Below are 12,492 nucleotides of genomic sequence, written 5' to 3'. Positions count from 1 at the left end.
TATCCCCAAGGGTGTATGCATAGGGACCCTTTTTTTTTTTTTTTTTTTTGAGACGGGGTCTCACTCTGTCACCCAGGCTGGAATGCAGTGACATGATCATAGCTCACTGCACCCTCGACCTCCTGGGCCCAAGCAATCCTCCCACCTCAGCCTCTTCAGTAGCTGGGACTATAGGCACACACCTTTTTAAACTTTTGTAGAGATAGGGTCTCTCTCTACATAAGTTTATGTTGCCCAACATAGACAAAAGTCTATGTTGCCCAGGCTGGTCTTGAACTCCTGAACCAAGGGATCCTCCCTCCTCAGCCTCCCAAAGTGCTGGAATTACAAGCATGAGCCACCACACCTGGCCCTGCACAGGGACTCTTGACCATGCAGACCTCCCAGCAGGTGCACCTGTCTATGCTGTGAGTCTAACGCTGGGAGCACCACACAGAGACTCCTCCAAAGAGACCCAAAAGAAAGCAGGTAGGATTTTCCATGATAAACAGGTATTGCTCTTACAATTTACAAAAGACAGAGATAAAACAAGAGAGTTGCAAAACCCTAACAGGCCCAAAAGGAAAATTGAGGAAAACGTTCCCCTATAATTAGGTCAGGAAAAGAAGCAGTGACAATATTCAAAAGAACAAGTTTCTAAGAATCCTACCTCAACTCTACATTCACCAAAAAGAAAGATCAACGGCATTCTGAACCCTAAAAGGGAAGTCCAGACAGACAGAATGGGACACCTAGAAGGAAGAGATTGCACAGACCTGGAGACAGAAAGCAAATGTGAGGACCCACCCCATCCATTAATGCTCCTTTTCCCAGGCTCTGTAGGAAATGTGTTCCTTGCTCCTCCCTGCAATCCTCTCCCCCTATCGACGTTTCCCCCTTTCCTTCCACCTGGCCAGTAAGAGTTATCACATTATCCCTGGGCTGCAGTTCATTCATCTCCTTTGTAGATAAGAATGAAAGGGACTGTGGCTCCTGCACTTTTTGAAATTACGGCCCGCTAATGTTATGGTTTGACTGTATTTGGGTCTTCCCTTCCCATCTCAAAGATATCACCAAGCATTTAACAGCACTACGGTTACTTTTTAAATCCTTGCCAGAATATCTTGAGAATTTCCTAGTGCCCAGTGCATTGGAAGTCACCTCACAACACTGCTGCAAAGCCTGTCTGGCTAGAAGCAAGACTGGCCAGTGGAACCATTGGGTTTGTCCTGCTGATAATGCCTCCACAGCAGGAGCACAGAGCTGACATTAGGGACAGCCCTGGAGCATGTGAAGCACAGAGAGGCAGTGGCAGTCAGCCCTCAGTCCATCCAGGCCAGCAGAAAACAGCACTGCTCTGCCAAAGGGCAACAACACTGACGAAACCCAGCTCAGAAGAGTGTGCCCCATGCAGCCCGGGAGCCCCACTGCATGGCATGCTCACAAGCTGAAAGGGGCACCTGCCTGGCTCAGCACCATGCCTAGACGTGAAGGTTCTCCACAGAGCTGGTCTCGTTTGTCTCTGTGCCTTACTCTCTTCATCTCGCATCCCTGTGTCTCTGGGTCTGACTCTTCTCGTTTTTCTCTCCCTTTCTCTCTTCTAATCTTATCCCCTCTGCTGTTTTTGACTGGTTCTTTGGCTGATGGCATTTCTGGAAAAATCCCTACCCAACCTGGCTCTTATAGAACCATGAACCTGCTGCCCCAAGATGGGAGGATTTGAATCCTCCAGCTGGTTCTGGAAGAGGCTGTTTGCTCATTGCAAGCAAACACCCTCAAAAGCCAAACAAAAACTGCCCACAAGTAAACAGCATGTGATACAGCCCCTTCCCGCGGCCACTTAGCAGAATTCCAAGCTCATGGCAGGAGGAGAAGTTGGGCTAGGAAGGATGCAGCGGCCACAGCCCCTACCCACTCTCCAGCAGTGGTGGTCAGCTGGGCTGGAGGCCAGAAGGAAGGGAGCCAGGTGTCTACACCGGCTGGAGGAGAGCATCAGGGACCACAGGCAAGGTGGCTTGGGGGACATAAATAAACCCGTACACACAATTATTGTTGGAATTCTCTCTATCCTACCCCCATCCCTTTTTTTTTTTTTTTTTTGAGCTAGAGTCTCGCTCTGTCGCCGAGGCTGGAATGCAGTGGCTCAATCTCAGCTCACTGCAGCCTCTGCCTCCTGGATTCAAAGGACTCTCCTGCCTCAGCCTCCCAAGCAGCTGGGACTACAGGCACCCACCACCATGCCCAGCTAATTTTTGTATTTTTAGTAGAGATGGGGTTTCACCATGTTGGCCAGGCTGGTCTCAAACTCCTGACCTCAGGTGATCTGTCCACCTCAGCCTTCCAAAGTGCTGGGATTACAGGTGTGAGCCACCACACCCAGCCTCTCTCTATCCTACTCTTGTGATTATCAAGGCAATATGTACAAAATCAATTCAAAGGATTAAAGGGGAAGTATCCAACATTTCACCTTCACATTGCTCTTAAGAATATAACATAATAAGTGATTTTATAGAATTAAAATGATTAGTATCATTGTTAAGTTACTTCTATATATGATCATTTTGTGGGATATGATGTGGTTTCTCTTCAAATAATCTGATCAATCTTTTATTCTTTAATTCATAGTACCCCCTCCCCCCACTTTTTTCTCCTTTTTTTCTTTTTGCCTTTGTTAGATGCCCAGGCATGCCACAGTACCAGGCTTTATCAGTACCAGCTCACGTTCCTTTCCTTATTTGGAAAGAGGACTAACTTTCTAGCTCATTACAGACACCCCTTCCCCTTCCTCTCCACTTTCTTTTATGTGCCCACCCTATCTAAAAAAAATCAAAATGTTTAGCCAACCAGGATTAGTTTAGATTGTATGACCCGACCCTGGCCAATGAGGAAAGGGTACAGGGGCAGGACTTGGGTCAGGAATAAAGGCTCTCGTGCCCCTTTGTTCAGGTGTGCTCTCATGGCAACTGGCCAAGGAGGCAACCCTCTGCGCAGAAGTAAAATTGCTTTGTTAAGAATCCTTTGTTTGAGTGTTCAATTTCCTTAGGATTTTGAGCATTATTCCTAACAATTTCTAAGTGTGACTAGAAAAGAAACACCAAAAGCTAAATTTAAATGAAAATGAAGAGAAAGGAGGAAGGCCGACAGAGACCCATACATCCGGATGCCTGAACAAGAACCTGGAGTCACTCCTGACCTGTTCTCAGCCTCCACATCTGAGATTACCAAGGGCTGGAGGTTCTCCCGCCCAAACATCTTCCTACCTGCTCCTCTGGCCTGCTACAGAATCCATACCTCTATCCTGGCCCCCTGGATCACAATCCTTCTTCTCAGCCTCCAAAACCGCTCTCTAAAATGCAAACACAATCCCATCTCTCCAAGCTCAAAAGCCCTTCCATTGCCCCCTCTGCCCTAGGGACAATAACACAAACCCCTAGCTGGGTGGGGAGAGCACCCACATCCAAGAGCCAGGCCCTGGCCCCAGCCCCATCTCCAGGAGGTTCCCCTGTGGTCCCAGCCCAGCTCCTTCCCAGCCAAATTTTAACAGCTCATTTTTGCCTCCAGGGGTTTTGCATGTGCTATTCCTTCTGCTAGAATGCCTTTCCCTCTTCTTTTTGTTATATATATATTTTAATTTACATACAGTAAAACTGAAACTTTTCTGTATCATTCTATGAGTTTTAACACATGTATTAGATTTGCATGTCCACCACCACAGTCAGGACACAACAGTTCCATCACTCCAGAATTCTCCTTTGTGCTGCCCCTTTGTAATCACAGCCTCTCCACCCCTAACCCCTGCAACCGCTGATCTGTTTTCCATCCCTATAGTTTTGCCTTTTCTAGAATGTCATTTAAAAGGAATACTACAGTATGTAACCCAGTAGGATTGGTTTCTCCCACTCAGCATAATGCCTTTGACATCCCTCCACGTTGTTGCATGGATCTATGGTTCTTTTCTATTGCTGAGGAGTAGTCCACCGTATGGACATACCACAGTTTATCCAGTTACAGTTGAGCAACATTTGGGTTGTTTCCAGTTTGGGGCAATTATACGTAAAGCTATTATAAACATTTGCATCAGGTTTTTTTGTAGACATATGTTTTCATTCCTCCTGCATAAACACACAGGAATGGGATTGCTGGGATATATGGTAAGTGTATGTTTAACTTTTAAAAAACTAACAAACTGCTTTCTACTGTGTTTCCCACTTTCATGTATGAGAGTTCCTGTTGCTGGCATCCTGACCAATACTTGAGGTTGTCAGGGTGTTTTGCTTCACTTTTTAACTATTCTAACAGATGTACAGTGGCTTCTCCTTTCTTCCCTTGACAGAATCCAGATCCTCCTCAGATACTCCCTGTCCTGGAGGCTCCCTCCCTCTGCCCCACTCACTCCTCAGGTTGGGTCTATCCTTTATATCTTCAGCAGAATATTTGGCCCACAGGGCTGAAGCATTTCCTTGTGCTTCCCTCTCCCCTGAACCTACCACCTACCACCTGCTCCCCTGCCTCCGCCCACACACACACACACACACACACACACACACACACACACACGTATGCACAGGCAGCCTCAATACACTGTGTACTCCTCAGAAGCAGGGTATGTATTTTTGATTTTTCTATTTTCTGCCCTACACAATGTCTGGCTTAAAGCAGACATTTTATAAATGAATGGATGAATGAATGAATGACAAACGGCAGGGAGACAGAGGGAGCATTAACACACATTTACACATTGAATGTGAATCCTCCATTTGTGGCCTTCTTGATATGCCACTCAGGAATTCCAAAGTCACTTGGGAGTAAGACTCAGTCCCTGCCCATGGAGACACCCGTTCCTTCAGAACTCGTGAAGGCCTAGAAATCAGAGTGAGGCCCCTATAACCGAGTACCCCCATTTTTCTAAGACAAAGAGAATAAGTTATTTTTTAAATTATTTTTTCTTCTGTCTTCCTCCTTTTCCCTCAATCCTTGCTTCCTACTTAGCTCTTTAGAAATGCAGTTAGAAGCTCTACCTTCCCTTCACCAAACACTCCCTATATGAAAAGCTTATCTAACTATGTGCTTACTTAGAAGCTCCAGAGCCTGAGCTACCTTCCACCAGGAGCTTGCCTCGAGAGATAACAGTCAATTTACAACCTAAAGTATGCCCACTCCAAAACTCTCTCCCACCTGGAGAGTATCTCAAGACAACGATGACCTTACAACCTAGCTCTGCCTGTGATGGTGCTAGCTCAACTCCCTGGTAGATAAGGCACCAAAGCAAGTCACGGAGACCCCCACCTGCTTGCTCACTCCCCTGCATGCCATTCATGCCAAGTATTCATTTAAAGGACCCTGCTTTCTGCTCTAAAGCAAAGCGGTACCCTTAAAGGCAGGAGCCTGTACCTCTTCCCCTAAGCTAAGCTTTAGAATAAAGTCACTTTCTTTATACTAGACCTCGCTGTTGTTAATTGGACTCTACAAGTGGTGAGTGACTGAATCTGCATTTCAGTTATACTCCTGCCGTTTCCTCACCCTTCACATCAGCCCTCATCCTGCTTCCCTTCCACTCTTAGCTTCCTTGACCCCAGGATTCACCAGATGCTATTACAAAGCACTTTCCATCTTCCACTCAGCTGGCAGTTCTGGAGCCACAGGCTGGACTCTGGGGAATAGGACCAGATCCCAGGCCACTCCCAAGAGTATGTGTGCATGCGTGAGTGTGTGTGTGCGTGCACATGTGTGTGTATGAGTATATGTGTGATGTGTGAAAGTCAGCGTGTGTGTGTGAGAGAGAGAGAGAAAGAGAGAGAGAGAGAGAGAGAGAGGAAGTGAAATCCACATAAAGAAGGGCGGCCTGGGGTTTTCCCACAATCATGGCTCCCTCTCATCCTCAATCTCAGGCCAAGTGGTCCTTCACACACAGGCCTGTGCAGACACATCCAGAAAATGAGGGATCACGCCCTAAACTCCCTAGGCAGAAACACTTTAGCAGTCACATCACAAGATGATCCAAGCAAAGACAGCCCCAGGTGACTCACAGCAACCATGCCTCAAAGAAAACTGATGCACTCTGTGTCTCTACTAGTACCTTAGGTGGGGAGCAGACATTGGGCCTCCCAGACCTATTGGAAGGATGTCGGCATCTTTGAGGCCAAGCTGAAGCATGTTTCTCTCACTAGTCCCTGAAACAACTAAGGAACTCATTTCTTTGTGAGGCCTGTTCCCACCACCCCCTACATCTCTGTTTTTTGGATCAACCTCTGTTTGGTATGGTTGGGGCCAGTAGATTCTTTAAAACACTCTGCTCCCTGCCCAGCCCTGCACAAAGCCTGGGTCAGGTATGCAGCAGGAGCTGTAAGTAAGGGCTGTACCCCAGAAGAGAGAGGGGATCAAATTTCCCACAGGCTCCATGGGCTGCATTTCAAGGTTCCAATACCAGTTTACCCTCTTCTTTAGCTAAGCCTGATGACTTCTGTGACTCATTCAGTGCAGAGGGACTCAATGAGGGGACCCCAGCAGTAGATTCCAAGGACCTGCGGCTGTTTGGGGAGCTACATTCTCATCCAGTCAGCAGCGTTCTGCAAGGGAGACAGACTGGACGAACATCTGCAGGCTGGGTTTTCCTGCCTGATGAGAAGAGAGACTTAAAGAAGCAAGAAAACTACTTGAGGGTAAATTTCGTCTATACTAGATCCTTACTTAGAGAAGAGTCCCAGAAGCATCCCCTTGACTGGTATTGAATGAAAGGCACCTGTGACTTCCTTACCATTTTAGACCCTAACAAAAAGCAAACCTATGTTTTTGGGTCGTTTGTAAAGCCCCCAATCTTACAGTACCTTTGAGACACCAAGTATTTTCACCTCCATGACTCCATTTGCTCCTCACAATGACTCATTTTACAGATAAGGGGCTAAGGTTCAGAGCAAGGCAGCGCTTACCCAGAGCCACACGGTGACCTAGCCCAGCACAAACCCCATTCTGACTGCAAACCCCAGGCCTTTCCTCTGCCACTCCAAGCCACACCACATCCCTCAATTCTATGATGGGGCTGTAGTGACTGTGACAGGACCTACATGGGGAGTGGAGGGGGAAGAACTAGGAGACCCGGGCCCTAGCCTGGCTCTAAGTGACCCTAAAGAGGCCACATCCCTTTTCCAGCCTCAGCTCCTTGTCCTCTGAGTCTTAACCTCCAGGGATTTTAGCTCTTGGTTCTCCCAAGGAGGACTGGCCCATGTGGACTCCCCTGGGACTCCATTTCCCCCACTGCTGCCTGCCTGATGACCTGCCCACAGCACAGAGTGAAGACAGGCAAGAGGAAACTCCTCCCACAGCACGCTGGGCCCTGGGAGGGTAGTTACAGTAAGAGCTTGGATAGAGAAAGAGGCCGGAGCAATTCATTCTTGTGAATTTTTCTGATTTCCACTTAGCTGGGCACTCAGGTCCTCATTTCCATGGATAATGAGAAGCTGGCCACATGCCACTGAAATCAGCCCCAATCCTGAAGTGACCTAAATGTCCAAAAATGGGGAGATGATTATCAAAATCACGGTACTGAGCATTAAATGTATGGTTATAAAAGATTTTTCTAGAGATGTAGACATGGAAACGTGCTTTGATATAAACTGAAGTAAAACAAATCAGACTGCAAAATTCCATGTGTGGTGAAATCTCAGCTCTTTAAAATAATACTCAAAGAGAATAGGAAATATGCCAAAATGATAATCGTGGTTCCTGTAGAAGTTGTGTATTTTTTCTCAAAAATCAGGAGGAAAACATTTTTTAATTGGCAGTAATAGTTTCAACTTCCTCTATCAATATTTTTCTTTTTTAATTTTTAACCCAACACATATATATCTGATTCTATCAATATTTTTCATCAAGTACAGAGTCCTTGGCAAACACCAAACCTCCCACCACCACTGCAAGGAAAGAAACTGACAAGTGTTCCAATCTTAGCTTTAGAAAAATACACACCAAGCCATGGCAATGACCCCTGACTCCTCAGGATAATCAAAAATGCCCCCACAGATACTGCAGCTCAATGCTCTTTTCTTTTTTCTTTTTTTCAAAAGGACATTTAAGGATTCTAGACTTTTATTTGTATACTTCTAACCCAGAGTTTCCCATCATACGTATCTTGGATCAATAATAGGATGGCATTAGGGAAATACTGAATAAAGGATACCATATTCAAACAAGCTGGGCAAGTTCAAATCTCAGTGTAATGAATTAAAAGACAATACTCTGTGGAAGGACCCTCAAAGAGATATAGCATGTGATATATGTGATATCATAAAATGGGAAATGATATAGCATCTATCATTTCCCAAAAACTATTTTAGGACTATCTCAAGGAATGACCACTCTATGGACATAGGGATATCTTGGGAAGTGCAGCTTTGAGCCCCAGCTTTCTCCCGTTCTCTCAGCCTTCTTGCCCTGTGGTTCTCAGCCCTGGCAGCACACTGGGCTCACTTGCAGAGCCTGAAAACATCCCTTGGTCTGGGTCTCATCTGGATTTGGGCTGGGGGATGGGGGCAGCCTGAGTCAGGGCTGAGAACCACTTCTTCCCCACACCTTTTTAGTTGTTCATGCTAAGCATAGCTCAACACTAGAATTGAGATCCAATCTCAAAATTATTCACATATCACCCATTTTTGGAGCTAAATGGCACCTTGAATAACATCTAGTCCAATCTCTCATCTAACAGAAGAGGAAACTAAGGTCCTCAAAGGATACCTAGCCCCCTGTCTCCTCCCATGCTGCTTCTAGCCAGTGCCAGGCTGCCCTGTGGTCTCTGGACCTCAAGACCCTTCATTCAGATGGAGAAGCAAAGGACAGCCTTCAGATCTCCAAGGCCATTTCACTGCCAGAGGATGACCATCAGGCCCCTCTCTCTGCAAGTGAACCCTGAGACAGTGAAATGTTGACACAAGTCCTCTTCCTAACACAATACCAGAACCCAGAGCCAGGGACGTGAAACCGGGAAGCTGCAATGACTCACAGAACGGGAAGCTTGCGCTGGCAGTGGGGCAAACACACCAATGTTCCCCTAGGCAGCCTGAGCAGAAGGCAGGCACCATCTCTCCTCCAGGCACTCTGCTTCAGCCGCAGACCACAGAGCCTCTGCTACATTTGCCTTTAAAGCCAGGAGACTCCAGCATGCTAATGCCCCTCGGAGTGGATGGCTGTGGCCTGAGTTCTGGTAACACTCTTGCTCCTAAACAGGGAATTTGTAATAGGATATCTCCACACTTTTCGTTTCACATCCTGTACCCCCAATCATTCCCCCTTTTGAAGCTTAAGATTCCACTATTTCCTTCTCTTAGCAGCTTTGAGAAAAAACCTGAAGCTGGATAGGTGTTAGGAGGGGTGAAACATACACACACCCCTAGCCTCAAAGGTACCCTTCCCTGAGCCCCCAGCTCCTTATGACCAGCCCTCCACCTCTGTTCCAGCCACCTGCCAGGCCCCCCTGCACACAAAGGAGCTGTTCTCACAGAGACCCTCCATCCTACAGCGCAGTCTCTAGACAGCCTTCTAAACTCCAGGCCCAGCGAAACTCCCCACAAAGCATCTCCAGTGGGTTCCGATCTGCCCTCTGTGAGCTTGGAAGGGAAGGGAAGAGGCGAGCAGGCACGGAAGCAGCCAGGGGAGCCCAGTGAACTGCAGGAGCCCAGCTGGGGTTGCAGGGGTTTTCTGCTGCGGGAGAAGCAGAGCAACTAACCAGCGGCGGGCCTGAGGGACGCCCTTTTCCTGGGGTTGCATGTGTCCTTTAGCTAAGCCGCCTGGGCCACATTCTCGATGGGTTTTTCTTTTCTGCCTGTTAGTGTCTGTGAAGTTGATCAATGGAAGGGCCACGTCCACAAGATCCTGGTTTCATCGTGACATCCCAGACCCACCAGTGCTTCCACATCTGCCCAACAGTCCTCCTGTCGGGGAGGTAGAGGAAGGCGGATTGGAACCTTACTAGAGCCAATTTAACTCAATGTTAATTTAGTTATTAAATGTTAATAAACGTTAGGACATTATTTTTAATATCAATACATAGCTAAATTAGAGAAGATAGTATAAAATTCACATGAACTTTGGAGAGTATTAAAATGACTTCAAAAGCATCCCATCAGAGGCTGCCGTGGGTTCCCCAGGGAACGCTCCCCTCTCCCTGCCTTGTGGATTGCATGAAGATTGCAGAGTTGCGAGTGGGTTACGGTTCGGTCAAGGTGTGCAGATTAGTAATAAAAGCCCCCTTATTACGGTCCGCCCCACTAAGAGCGGCAGGAAAGCCGATCGCCCCCAGCTCTGGTGCAGAAATGAAAGCCGCCGCCGCCCCATGCAACTTTCGGGGAACAACTCCGGCCTCGGGAGGCCGCGCAGGCTGCGCGCGCCCTGGGCCGCTGCGCGTTGACTGCAGCCACCTGTCCGGGTGATCGCCCCACCCTCCGCTCGCGCGTTCCTTCCCGCGAGTCCTACCATGTCCCCGGCGGTGCCCCGGCCGGCTCCTCGGCGCGCTCAGCCGGCTCGCAGACTCATCCCGCCTCCCCTTGGCCGCCCCCGGCGCCGTGGCTCGCCAGGCTTCCCAGGATGCGCGGCTACTCGGCTGGGGCGGGTTTCCCGGACTGAAGGTGCACACCTTCCCTGCAGCCAAGTGGCCCTGCGCCAACTCTCGGGAGATCGCTGCACACCGGGATACTCCGCGGGTGGGGAATACACGCCGGATCTACTGAGATCTACGGGGATCTGAGGGAGCCTACCCGCGGCCGCGAGCCTCTGCGGTCTAGTCGGGACTTTTGCAGAGTTTGCAAAGTCCCTGCCGCGCGTCCCGGCCCAGCTTCCCCATTCCCCTGAAAGCGCGGGAGGGGGAAGCTCCCTTCACAATAAAAGCCCTGCCGGGGGCTCGGCCAGCCGCAGTCTTCTGGAGTAGGGGCCCAGGTGCTAGGAAGGAAAGGTCTACGCCCTGACTGCCCGCCTGACGGGTGATGCGCCAAGGCTGGACGGTGAGGGACGCCTCTAAGGTGTGAGGGTGCTTGGTGAGTTCGCTGCAACTCGGCAATATGGCTGGGTGTTGCCCAAACTGCCACCCTCTCCTGCCAAGCAGGACAAGTCTTTTTCTTTACTGTCGCTTGTCAGAAGGACAAGTCTTTTTTTACTGTCACTTCTTCGCCTTGTTTGGGTTCAGTCCCCAAGAGGATTTGGAAGGAAAATCCGTTGACCACTAAGCTAATTAACAATGAAGAGTTTTTGTCCTTGAGAACTAATCACTGTTAAAGTCACTGAAGTAAGTGGCTGATACCTCTCTGCTTTGGATGCACAGACAGTGCCTTTGTGTCCCCTGAGTCACCTACTGCCAACAAAGGCACAGTCAGAGCAAGACCTGAGAGTCTATCCGTTCCTCGTTGGGGAATGTCCTGGGCTTAGGGGTTCTGTAGTCCCAAAATCAGGGCTAGCCCCACTATTAACAGCTGGATGACCATCGACCAGTCCCCAGACGTCTTTATGACTTGTGTCCCCCAGTGGCCCAATGTTTGGACCCCAGGATTCTTAAGAGCCTGTAGACAATGGATGGAGGCGAGGCAGAGTCAGCAGTAGGGTGCTCTGAGAGAATTTGGGGGCCAGGCTGAAAAATTAGCCTCCAATACTGAAACTAACAGGAAGCATCATTAGCTAGATGAAGACAGGCATCTTCCCAGCAGTCTCCTGCCCCAGAATGATCTGAGGTTATCACTGATGGCAGTGCTTCTAAAGGGAAGCAAAGATCCAGAGAGTCCCCTTAAATTGTGTATGTGTGTATGGGCAGGAGGAACAGATGAAGGGAAAGTATTCGGTCCTTAACATTCCAGATGCTTTCTGTACTTTATTTCATTTAATAACCACAAACGATCCTAAAAGGAAAACTTTTGCAAATTAGGAAAGTCAGGATTAGGGAGGTGAAGTAACTTTCCTGAGACCAGATAGCCAGTAAACAGTTTAGCAAATCCAAGTCTATTTGCCAGAACATGAAACAAAGAGGAAGACTTGATATGGCAGGAACAGGAGGCAGGATGTAGCACTGCAAACTGCAGCTTGTCTGTGCATATGGACTACTGAAAGGACAGAGAGTTTGAGCCCTGGTTGGGAAATGAGGGAAGAGGGTGGAGGACAGTACAAACCATTCAGGGTTTTATTTAGATGTTTAGGGAGACACTGTGATCTTTTGAGTCTCATTTTCTGACTGTGACCCCACACAAGATATATATTAAACATATATGTATAAATGTAACTAAAAGAATGTTTTATAAAACATTACTTCATGTGATGCACTCTGACATTTTCTATTCTATTCCAATTTTACATATTTTTTATGATGGTCTCAAATCACTAACTTAGACAGGAAGAGAGTGCCCAGTATTTCCAGGATTACTGGAAGCAGAACTGTTTTGCAAAAGAAGCAGCTCCAATGACTCATGGAACACACTTGGGAAAAGCTGCTGCAGGATCTAGCCCAGCCAAATAAAATGTCACACAAGAACATGGCTAAGCTGTAAA

At 48.0% G+C, this 12,492-nt stretch overlaps 1 protein-coding gene across 4 annotated transcripts in view; it reads right to left on the bottom strand.

The window, feature by feature from the left end:
- Positions 1-12,492, bottom strand: part of GASK1A (golgi associated kinase 1A) — a 122,542-nt gene that overhangs the window by 74,594 nt on the left and 35,456 nt on the right. Inside the window, exon 1 of one of the 4 annotated variants that reach the window (XM_003809293.4) lies at positions 10,441-10,775. The exons of the other annotated variants lie outside the window; for them this stretch is intronic. Within the exon in view, the coding sequence (XP_003809341.1) occupies positions 10,441-10,443 (3 nt within the window). The 5' untranslated portion in view covers positions 10,444-10,775. Of the gene's footprint in view, positions 1-10,440; positions 10,776-12,492 lie in introns of those variants that run through there. 4 annotated transcript variants of the gene reach the window in all.

This window comes from Pan paniscus, chromosome 2 (genome assembly GCF_029289425.2).
Source record: "Pan paniscus chromosome 2, NHGRI_mPanPan1-v2.0_pri, whole genome shotgun sequence".
In the NCBI taxonomy this organism is placed as follows: Eukaryota; Metazoa; Chordata; class Mammalia; order Primates; family Hominidae; genus Pan; species Pan paniscus.
Note: the sequence above shows the minus strand (reverse complement) of the source record. Positions and strands in the feature narration are given on the sequence as shown.